Source organism: Heptranchias perlo, chromosome 15, assembly GCF_035084215.1.
Source record: "Heptranchias perlo isolate sHepPer1 chromosome 15, sHepPer1.hap1, whole genome shotgun sequence".
NCBI classification, from domain to species: domain Eukaryota; kingdom Metazoa; phylum Chordata; class Chondrichthyes; order Hexanchiformes; family Hexanchidae; genus Heptranchias; species Heptranchias perlo.
Window position 1 is genome coordinate 33,277,610 of NC_090339.1, and position 11,760 is coordinate 33,289,369.

At 41.9% G+C, this 11,760-nt stretch overlaps 1 protein-coding gene across 1 annotated transcript; it reads left to right on the forward strand.

Annotated features, from left to right (window-relative positions):
• Positions 1-408: 408 nt before the first annotated feature.
• Positions 409-11,406, forward strand: cox11 (cytochrome c oxidase assembly homolog 11 (yeast)). The gene is made up of 5 exons (XM_067997042.1): positions 409-1,073; positions 1,251-1,648; positions 5,972-6,127; positions 8,552-8,677; positions 10,393-11,406. The coding sequence occupies exons 1-5, from the start codon at positions 935-937 to the stop codon at positions 10,573-10,575; spliced, it is 1,002 nt and encodes a 333-aa protein (XP_067853143.1). The 5' UTR covers positions 409-934; the 3' UTR covers positions 10,576-11,406.
• The last annotated feature ends 354 nt before the right edge of the window (positions 11,407-11,760 follow it).

Sequence of the window (11,760 nt, forward strand, 5' to 3'; positions counted from 1 at the left end):
AGGATTTTGACCCAGCGACGATGAAGGAACGGCGATATATTTCCAAGTCAGGATGGTGTGTGACTTGGAGGGGAACATGCAGGTGGTGGTGTTCACATGTGCCTGCTGCCCTTGTCCTTCTAGATGGTCGCAGGTTTGGGAGGTGCTGTCGAAGAAGCCTTGACGAGTTGCTGCAGTGCATCTTGTAGATGGTACTGCAGCCACGGTGCGCTGGTGGTGGAGGGAGTGAACGTTTAAGGTGGTGGATAGGGTGCCAATCAAGCTGACTGCTTTGTCCTGGATGGTGTTGAGTTTCTCAAGTGTTGTTGGAGCTGCGCTCATCCAGGCAAGTGGAGAGTATTCCTGACTTGTGCCTTGTAGATGGTGGAAAGGCTTTGGGGAGTCAGGAGGTGAGTCACTTGCTGCAGAATACCCAGCTTTGACCTGCTCTTGTAGTCACAGTATTTATGTGGCTGGTCAAGTTTAGTTTCTGGTCAATAGTGACCCCAGGTTGTTGATAGTGGGGAATTTGGCGATGGTAATGCCATTGAATGTCAAGGGGAGGTGGTTAGACTCTCTTGGAGAGTGTGAATGCATTTGGGGGCCAGGGAGTGTGACCTCTGTTGCCCTTCTCAGTTTGTAATGCTGCTTTGATTTGGTCCCCCCGTAGGCCTGCCTGATGCAACTGCATGCAGTGGGTGGCCCCGAGAATTTGATACTGAGTCGTTCAGTGTTTTAGCCTGTTTGTGTTATAATGCAAAGTAACTAATATGCTGAACTGACTGCAGTGAAATTTGCAAAAAGTTGGAGGCTGGGTCATTTACACTTGAGAGTACTGCTAATTAACATATTGGCTATCAATGGTACTCTAGTAGTGAGGTAAAAGCACCTAGCCATTTACACCAGGCTGCATGTATACACTTCCTCGTAGCCAGCTGTGCCGTGGTATTAGTGGATGCCAGTGAGAGGGTCTTCAGCCTATCCTTTCAGCCGACGGAGCGTGTATAGTGCAAGTAGATGTCAAGAGGGCAGGGAAAATGCAATCCATGCTTATTTTCTTCAAAATTATTCAGAAATTAGGCCATTTGAATCAGGTAAGTAAGGGTATAGTGTACTATTCAGAAGAATATTTTAATTCAGATGAAAAAAAATTGAGACTCTATCTCGATTTGCAAGCATCATAGAATTACTATGGGCTATGACTCACTTGTGCAATGCAATATCCAGATAAAGAGGAAAAAAAATGATAAAATGTTGACATTTATTTCCAGATGTTGCAGGAAGAGTTTGTTATTTACACCAAAAGAAGAAAAGATTACATATTAGCACTATGGTCTGGCTAACAATCGGCATGCATTGGTCCTGTTGGGCAAGCATCTCAAAACTGTACATGGTGACTTCCTGTAAAGCCTGTGCAAGAAGGCTACAACAATTTAGTTCACCAAGACTGTATTCAGCATTTAATCGGTTTACTCCTCAGAAACTGAGAACTCTGACTTCTCAACAGCCAATGCGAAGCGTGAAGGGCCACAATAATCCCTTCACTCGGAGCCAGGAGGAGGAATGGAGAAAGAGGAATAAAACTGTGCTCACATATATCGCGGCAACAGCAATTGGTATGATTGGCATGTCATATGCTGCTGTACCTCTCTACAGACTTTATTGCCAGGTCAGTAATACCTTGTGTTTGTACCAGAATGCAACAAATTCAGTGGCTAGTTACAAAGTTGACAGGATAAGCAGATAAATAAATCTGCCTAACTGAGCCAAAAGTAATTATATGCAAATCACTTGTTTGATACACTGTAAAATCATTTCTAGAAGATGAACTATTTTTACATTAAAATGTCTCTGCTAATATTAAAGTATTTGACTGAAAAAGCAAGTGCCCTCACCATTTCCCCCCAACCCAAAGAAATCAAACACACTATAATTGAGGGGTCCCAAAATCCGGGTCTCGGGTCTGAGGCTCGTGAGAGCCATCAGAAACTATTCCACAATTGTACAAGAGACCAGTGAGTGGACGGATGGAGAGTTGGGCGGGGAGGGAGAGAATGTATCTGCACGTACAAGTTTTTAAAATTTATGTAGAGACCCAGTTTCGTACACCTTCATCTAAAAACAGAAAAAAAATGAAAGCTAAGAGGTGAAAAAGATCTGGGAAAATGAGCATATTCTTGCACAGCTATGACAAAGAAAAAAACAGCGAGGTCACTTCTGCTTATTCAGATTCCAAGGCAATATTTTGAAGAACAGAGAGTTCTTCTGGAGACTTGGTCAACATTCTTCCCTCAACCAATACCAATTGGTCATTCATCTCATCACTGTTCATGAGACGGAATGGTTGCTGTGTTTGCCTACATAAAGGTCACTGTAGTCCAGAAGTAATTTATTGTGTGAACCACTTTCAGATGTTGTGATGACACAAGATGCTATATAAATGCAAGTATGTTGTTAGAACAAAAAATAAAATTCCTTGAGAGTTTAATATCTGCACCAGTGATGTGTAAGGTAGTGCAAGTGATTTGTACAGAGAAAATTTGGCCTTATCAGAGTTAAGCAGAGTAATTTATGCTAGTTAATTTCTGGTTACATATGCTTCCAGTAGGAACTGCAATCTTTACTTGCAGTCTGGGGTAGTAACTCAGAAAAATAACATTGGAATACAGTGCTTGCTACCTTTTAGTCTAAACTAACTTCATATATCAAATGCCATATAAATATGGAGGAACTAACTGGATGAAGTGATTTTAATCTGGTGTTATGAAGGAGCTGTATTAATATCTGCAGAGCCACAGTTAGTGTTGAAGCCATTTCAGATGCATATGTTAATGCTGCTTTCCTCTTGCATGGTTGAGCTCCTTAACTCTTCAAATTGGTTCCTTTGACGTGTCAGTAGCTTTCGCTGTTGAAACAATTATGTTTGTAGTTAATGATTTTATTTTTGAAATTGATTTTTACAAAGGGGTGGTAATGGGAACGATCACTCTGAGATAATACTATTGTAGGCCATTCCATTTCTCTGTCATGTTTAAAATCACTTTCAAATCAAATCCTTAACAGTTTGCTCCAATAACATTTGCAAAACAAATTAATTGGCTGACCTGTCGCTTAAGTGGAGATAAAGACTTCATTCAGCAATATGTGGGTATTTAGTTGAAAGTTTGGGGACCTTATGCTAAAGTATATGGCAGTTTTCATCATGATTTATGCAAATCAACTCAATAGGATCCAGGAGCTCTTCTGTGCTAAAAAGGCAGAAGTTGTGGGTATGGTTCTAATGAATACTTTGCATCCATCTTCACAAAAGAGAGGGACGATGCAGACATTGTAGTTAAGGAGGAGGAGTGTGAAATATTGGATGGGATAAACTTGGTGAGAGAGGAAGTATTAAGGGGATTAGCATCTTTGAAAGTAGATAAATCACCAGGGCCGGATGAAATGTATCCCAGGCTGTTAAAGGAAGCAAGGGAGAAAATAGCGGAGGCTCTGACGATCATTTTCCAATTCTCACTGTATACAGGCGTGGTGCCGGAGGATTGGAGGTCTGCTAACGTTGTACCATTGTTTAAAAAGGGAGCGAGGGATAGACCAAGTAGTTACAGGCTAGTCAGTCTAACCTCGGTGGTGGGCAAATTGTTTGAATAAATTCTGAGGGACAGGATAAATCGTCACCTAGAAATGCCTGGAGTAATCAAGGACAGTCAGCATGGATTTGTTAAGGGAAGGTCGTGTCTGACTAACTTGATTGAATTTTTTTGAGGAGGTAACAAGGAGGGTCGATGATGTTAGTGCATTTGATGGATTTTGGCAAGGCTTTTGACAAGGAACCACATGGCAGACTGGTTAAAAAAGTACAAGCCCATGGGATCCAAGGGAGAGTGGCAAGTTGGATCCAAAATTGGCTCACTGGCAGGACGCAAAGGCTAATGGTCGACGGGTGTGTTTGTGACTAGAAGGCTGTTTCCAGAGGGGTTCCGCAGGGCTCAGCACTAGGTCCCTTGCTTTTTGTGATAAATATTAATGATTTGGACTTAAATGTAGGGGGCATGGTTAAGAAGTTTGCATATGATACAAAAATTGGCCGTGTGGTTGATAGTAAGGAGGAAAGCTGTAGACTGCAGGAAGATATCAATGGACTGGTCAGGTCGGCAGAAAAGTGGCAAATGGAATTCAATCCGGAGACGTGTGAGGTATTGCATTTAGGGAGGTCAAACAAGGCAATGGAGTACACAATAAATGGGAGGATACTGAAAGGTGTGGAGGAACTGAGGGACCTTGGAGTGTATGTCCACAGATCCCTGAAGGTAGCAGGATAGGTGGATAAGGTGGTTAAGAAGGCATAAGGAATACTTTCCTTTATTAGCCGAGGCATAGAATATAAGAGAAGAGAGGTTATGCTGGAACTGGTTAGGCAATAGCCTGAGTACTATGTACAGCTCTGGTCACCACATTGCAGGAAGGATGTAATTGCACTAGAGGGGGTACAGAGGAGATTTACAAGGATGTTTCCACGACTTGGGAATTCTAGCTATGAGGAAAGATTGGATAGGCTGGGCTTGTTCTCTTTGGAACAGAGGAGGCTGAAGGTGGATTTAATTGAGGTGTACAAAATTATGCGGGGCCTAGATAGAGTGGATAGGAAGGACCTATTTCCCTTAGCAGAGCGGTCAATAACAGGGGGCATAGATTTGAAGTGATTGGTAGAAGGATTAGCAGGGAGCTGAGGAAAAATCTTTTCTCCCAGAGGGTGATTGGGGTCTGGAACTTGCTGCCTGAAAGGGTGGTAGAAGCAGGAACCCTCAACTCATTTAAAAAAGTACCTGGATGTGTACCTGAAGTGCCATGACCTACAAGGCTACAGACCAAGTGCTAGAAAGTGGGATTAGGCTGGGTGGCTCATTTTCGGCCCGTGCGGACACGATGGGCTGAATGGCCTCCTTCTGTGCCATACATTTTCTATGATTCTATGAAATGGTTTGCTGAAAAGCTGTGGAATTATGAAACTGAATACTAAAGAATCCATAATAGTTTTGAGGGAAGTCTTAAGTTCCACAGTGCATTTGCAGTATTCAAATAGGCAAACTTACTGTTGTTAACTGCAGATAAGGGGGTAAATTTCTGATTGTGCGCCCCAGTGCAGAGCCTCATTCAGTCTTTAAAACAAAAATTTGCATAGAATTGGCCTGGCAGGTGCACACAAGTGTTAGAAAATAGCAGTCAGATTTTTCATTGTATTTTTGTTATAACCAATCTTCAAGAAACTGATGTAGTAAAGATTAAACAATTGGAACAAGTAGAACATAAGAAATAGGAGCAGGAGTAGGCCATACGGCCCCTCGAGCCTGCTCTGCCGTTCGGTAAGATCATGGCGGATCTTCTAACTCAACTCCACTTTCCCACCCGATCCCCATATCCCTTGATTCCCTTAGTGTCCAAATATCCATCGATCTCCGTCTTGAATATACTCAACCACTGAGCAACCACAGCCCTCTGGGGTAGACAGTTCCTAAGATTCACAGCCCTCTGAGTGAAGAAATTTTTCCTCATCTCAGTCCTAAATGGCCAACCTCTTATCTTGATACTAGGACCCCTAGTTCTAGACTCTCCAGCCTGGCAAAACAGCCTCTCAGCATCTACCCTGTCAAGCCCTCTAAAAAATTTTTTATACGTTTCAATGAGATCACCTTTCATTCTTCTAAACTCCAGAGAATATAGCCCCATTCTACTCAGTCCCTCCTTGTAAGTCAACCCTCAGTCCAGGAATCAACAAGCAAGATGATTTTGACGGTTGCACTGGTTAATCATGCACACATTGTGATGCATCTCCAATTTGGGAATCAGAACAAAAAGTGCTGGTTTTAGAAACTCTCGGGAGATCAACCATCAGTGTTCAATCAACCGTGTGGCATAAAAAATTAAATACCAGGTTTTCCTAGCTTCTAGCAAGTAGCCTTTAGTCATGCATTCATTGTTAATTGTCTGCTTTCAGGCTACAGGATTGGGAGGGACTGCAGTAGCTGGTCACAACATGGATCAAGTAGAGACCATGGAGCCTGTAAAGGACCGAGTCATTAAAGTCACTTTCAATGCTGATGTTCATGCTAGCCTGCAATGGAACTTCAGACCTCAGCAAACTGAAATCTATGTAAGTGAAAATAGGCTGTATACTTGTAAATAGGAAATTGTATTGGTGAGTTGGTGTTACAGGCAACAATACAGAATAAGTTAGAGAATCAGAAACCACTTAAACTTGGCTCTTGAGATGTAATTTTAACCTGAAGACTATTACGCCTGTGCAATGCTTACATTATTATAGTTTCTCTTAGGGCAGTATGGATGCCCAGTGCATTAAAGATTAGTTCACTGCACCTTGAAGTGTTAGGACATAGTCATAGAATGTTGGAGCACAAAACCAGGCCATTTGTTCTAGTAAGGCTTTGCTGATGTTTTCTCCACAAGCCATCTAGTCCAATCCCACTCGCCCATTCACTCGCTGTAACCTTTAGTATTCCCCTTTTTCAAGCAACTATCTAATTACTTTTTAGAAGAATTTATGGATTCTGCTTTAACGATGGTTTGTGGCAGTGAATGCCACATTGTTATACACTCTATATAAAGAAACCCTTTTGTGTCACCCCCTTTAATTCTATTTCTGATTAACTTAAATTCGTGCCACTCTCTTCCTAGTCCAGGAAACTTCCTTTCCTCATTAGAAGACCCCTGTAGTTTTCCTGCCCCATGGCATTTGTATGTACTGGCTTGGCCTTGCACCTGAAAAATGGGGAGGAGATAAGAGCGCAGCTACAGGCCTAGCTGCTGACATCAGGCCCTTCTGGCCGCTGCTGGACAATCTCTAGGCCTTCAGATAGGCTGGGGGTGGGGTCGCACATAAAAATCTCTTACCCGCCTCCTTCTTCTATGGACAGATCCGGGACCCCGGACAATCAGATAATGGACAATCAGGCTCCTGGTGACAGGCCTTTGCACCAGGTTCCTTTAGGTGCCCCTGCATTGGGGCTCCAACAAACATACTCAGAGGAAGCTTAAATGAGAGGCCACCCCCTCCCGCCTCATTTCAATCTCAGCACTTGGCCTGCACCAATTCTGGGCGGAGACCCTCAGAAAATCCCAAGGTGGCAGAGTGGGAGTGGAGGCTTGACGTAACAAGTCACCGCCACTTTATCCTCTTCACTAAGCCTGGGAAATGATGATTTCCCAGGCACAGTGAAGAGGAAAATCCACCCTCTTATCTCTAGCACATAAGCTGTCATATCTTTGGTAAAAATAATCAATAAAAATATTAAGGAAAATTTGCCATGGGACTCCTACATAACTAGCCCACTGGACCAAGTGTGACTAGTCTGATAAGTCCATGAATGGACCTTCGTGCACATGGGGATCTTATGCAGATGTTTTATGCACTGCCATTAGCACTGTATGTGAAGTACATTAAATGTGTTTCTAATTCCTGTTTTGTTGTGGCACTGCTGTATAATATGGATCAGTAGCTTTAGTTAGTGGCTGATAGTTTTCTTGTATCTCTAGCCATCTTATACAACATCAGGTTCCACATGTACGCTGACAACAACCAGCTCTATCTCACCACCACTTCCCCCACCCTCTCCACTGTCTCTGATTTGTCACACTGCTTGTCCGACATCCAGTACTGGATAAGCAAAAATTTTCTCCAACTAAATATTGGGATGCCACTGTCTTCGGTCCCCGCTACAAACTCCGTACTCTAGCCACCAACTCCATCCCTCTCCCTGGCCACTGTCTGAGGTTGAACTAGACCGTTCCAACCTTTGCGTCCTATTTGACCCTGAGATGAGCTTCCGACCACGTATCCGCTCCATCACCAAGACCGCCTACTTCTACCTTCTTAACATTGCCCATCTCCACCCCTGCCTCAGCTTTTCTGCTCATCTGTGCCTTTGTTACCTCTAGACTTGACTATTCCAATGCATTCATGGCCGAACATCTATCTTCCACCCTCCATAAACTTGAGCTCATCCAAAACTCTATTGCCCATATCCTAACTCACACTAAGTCCCGCTCATCCATCCTCCCTCTGCTTGCTGACCTACACTGGCTCCCAGTCCGGGAACGCCTCGATTTTAAAATTCTCATCCTTGTTTTCAAATCCCTCCATGGCCTCACCTCCCCCTATCTCTGTAACCTTCTCCAGCCCTACAACCCTCTGAGGTCGCTGCGCTCCTCCAATTCTTGCCTCTTGTGCATCCCTAATTTTAATGACTTCACCATTGGCGGCTGTGCCTTCAGCTAGCTTTGAAATTCGCTCCCTAAACCTCTTCACCACTCTACCTCCCTCTCCTTTAAGACGCCCCTTAAAATCTAGCTGTTTGACCAAGCTTTTGGCCACCTGTCCTAATCTCCTTATGTGGCTTGGTATCAAATTTTGTTTGATAATGCTGCTGTGAAGCGCCTTGGGACGTTAAAGGTGATATATAAATACAAGTTGTTATTTAATAGGGGTACATTGACCATGGACAATGGTGCTAATGAGAAAGAAAGTAATCCTGTGATCTTTGTTTTAATCTTACTCCAGGTTGTTCCTGGAGAAACTGCTTTGGCATTTTATAAAGCAAAGAATCCCACTGACAAACCAGTCATCGGAATTTCTACTTACAATGTAGTACCATTCGATGCAGGACAGTACTTCAATAAAATACAGGTATGGATACAATAACCCAGGTATTAGAAGAAAAAGACTTATTTAACCTTCTGATTTTGTTTGACGTGGTTATAGATGCATGATTTTATTTCTTTAGGAATGTTTAAAAAAACACTGCATTGTGGGTGGAAATTCCACATGCTCAAGAACCCTCTGCACATATTGACACACTTCCAGGGACCTCCTGTTCATCTTCGGATACTTTTTATGTTAAAGGCACTATGGAAATGCAAATAGTTCTTGTTAAAAGCCTATGCCTTACATATCTGGTATTCTCAGCCCCGGAATTATTGTTCAGTAGGTTAGTTTCAAGAAGATGTGGCATCTTAAATGGAAAAGAAAGTCTGGAGGAACACTTTTGTTCAAAGTAACCTTCCCACCTTGTTAGGTATCCTTGCCTCCACTGATTTTAATGGTAGCTGCAACTTTGGTTTGGCTTGGGAGCCACTCTGCAGCTGTCTAACCCTGTATGTTATGTTATGTTACTGGCTAACCACTTCGCAAACCCACCTGGTAGGATATTTTGCCAGGGCCAAGTAGTTCTGGATCAGCTCCCAGTTGGTCTAAATTTACTATATCCATTGCAATCAATTGAGTCATTCTAGTTGCAGAGGTCTCTGCCTGGTCAGTGACATCATCAGAACAGGCAGAAGTGAGGATACCTAACATGGTGGGTCTCCATTTTTTTTTTTGTTTTTTAAATAGTGTTTATCTATATCTCTCTCTAATTAATTAAAAGTTTTGCATTAAGTGGAATAACACATGTAATGTCTCTAGCACAAAAATCAACCCTTGTGTTCTTCTGATACATAGTACTGTATGTTCAACAGGAAGAAAAGGTTAAAGACAATTCACTACCTTTTTGATTCTGATAATTTGTGTGAATTATAAGGTGTAGATCTGATCTTTGGGTTTATGCACCCTTTGAACTTCACTCTTGTAACATAATTTAGTGGACCAATAAGCTTCTATTACAATTAGCTCCACTCAAGTTTAGAACTTGGATGAATTACTGCCGCGTAATTTACACGATAGCTGTGGATGAGGATGGCCAAACAGTCCATCCATACAGAAAAAAAAGTCTTTCTCCCCTTCCCCCTTCCCAAAATGCAGTATATAACTTTTGTAAATAATTTCCATTTTTTTCCCATGACCACAATACCTGGAAGACCATTCCACATGTTGACCACACTTTGTGTGAAGAGCAACTTACTGAAGTCAGTCCAAAATTTCCCTTTCTAGTTTAAACCTGTTACCATTTGTCCCGCTGTCATGGATGATTTGAAATAATATGTTATGGATTTACCTTTTTCTTTATCATATTGAGGTCCCTGCTCAGTTACTTGCCGTCAAGGCCTAAATTTCTTCAGTCTGTATTTAAAATTTAGTCCCTTGACATTAAGGATCGGGGTAGCAACTCTTCCCTGCACGTCCTCCAGAGCTTGAAGGTCTCCCTTGTGTCTGGGCTCAATGATCAAGTTCTGGTCTGACCAGGGCAATGTACACAGATGAACAGTTGCTATCTTTCAGATGATTCATCAAGCAGCAATTTAAGGTACCATTTTGCAATATATGAAGTTGCTTAGTTTCCTTTTTCAGAATTAGATTTGGTTTGGGAAGAAGATGCAAATTTAAGAGGTGGAGCTAATTGCAGTAGAAACTGTTTTGTTTCTTTTGTTGTATTATTGATCAAATATGTGCTGTCTCTCTTTCAGTGTTTTTGTTTTGAGGAGCAACGGCTGAATCCCCATGAGGAAGTGGACATGCCCGTTTTTTTTTATATCGATCCTGAGTTTGCAGAAGATCCAGGAATGGCACGAGTAGACACAATTACCCTCTCTTACACATTCTTTGAGGCAAAAGATGGTCAAAAGCTACCTTTACCTGGATATAATTAAATTACTGTAAATATTGAATTTATTAGAAAAATGTGATGTTGATTGACAGTGTGCCTAAAGGGTGAGCCAATAATGTTGTGATTCCCAAAAAGAGATTTTCAGCAAAATGGTGAAACAACAAACAATCGTTCCATAAGCCTGCAGGGCAGTACAGAAGTAAATTAAATTGAAGTCTCAAATAAATAAACAGTTTGGAAAGTCTATCCTAGGCATCCAAAGGAATTTTGCATTGCTTTCCAGGGTTGGAACAGTCCATCATGCATACAATCTGGTCGGGACCTGTGATCCAGCTTTGCATCCATGCATTAACAATTGACATTTCAGTTAGATACCACTGAAAGTTTCTATTGTGTCCAAATTGTCAATATAATGGTAAAAGAGGGCTGTGCCACTAGATGTTATTAGTATATTTGATAAATACACTTTCGAACCATGGGCTATAAATTGGGCAGCGTAACGGGACAACTCCCCTGCTCTTCAAATACTGCCATGGAATCTTTTAAGTCCATCTGAGAGGGTGTCTCATCTGAAAGACGGCACCTCCTGCCATACTGCACTGAAGTGTCAGCCTAGATTTTGTGGTCAAGTCTTCGAAGTGGGGCTTGAACCCACAAACTTCTGACTCGGAGGCAAGAGTTCTCCAACTGAGCCAAGGCTGACACCTAAAGCCATTGTCTTCATTTCTGCCACAAACGCCTCTGTATATGAAGGACGCAGTAGGAACTCTGAAAGAAATAATATGTATTTACCAGCTGGGATAGGATTGTGCCAATTTCTGTTTCTGTGTGTTGTATGTGTAAATAAATCTGGGCAAGTAACTTTAGCCTGTATGCGGCTGTCTAGTGATGTGGTATTTTCCTGCCTTCTGAGATAACAGGAGAACATGATAAAAATCCCATGTAAGAATGAGAAGTTTAACGCAATCATTAATCAAGGTTAATCGTTAGACTTGGGCTACGTCAACCCATGCATAGCAGAGAATAAAGATGCAGATTTCAATTAATAAATGTCACAATTAGCTTTTTGTCATCTTGCCATTTGTGCAAGTAACGCTGTTGAAAGAAGGCCCAAATGTATCCAGCTCATCTCCCCCTCACAGCATCCAGCTATATGTTAAATGATTCTAGTGCAGATTTTTTAAAAAACTAAAATGCCATTTTAAAATAAGTTGAATTAAAAATAGAA

Bases quoted from the DNA above. Each gene is read 5' to 3' on its own strand.
- cox11 (XM_067997042.1), top strand. From the start codon at position 935: ATGCCAGTGAGAGGGTCTTCAGCCTATCCTTTCAGCCGACGGAGCGTG. The intron at 1,649-5,971 runs GTCAGTAATACC...GTCTGCTTTCAG, and splicing joins TCTACAGACTTTATTGCCAG to GCTACAGGATTGGGAGGGAC. The intron at 6,128-8,551 runs GTAAGTGAAAAT...ATCTTACTCCAG, and splicing joins CTCAGCAAACTGAAATCTAT to GTTGTTCCTGGAGAAACTGC.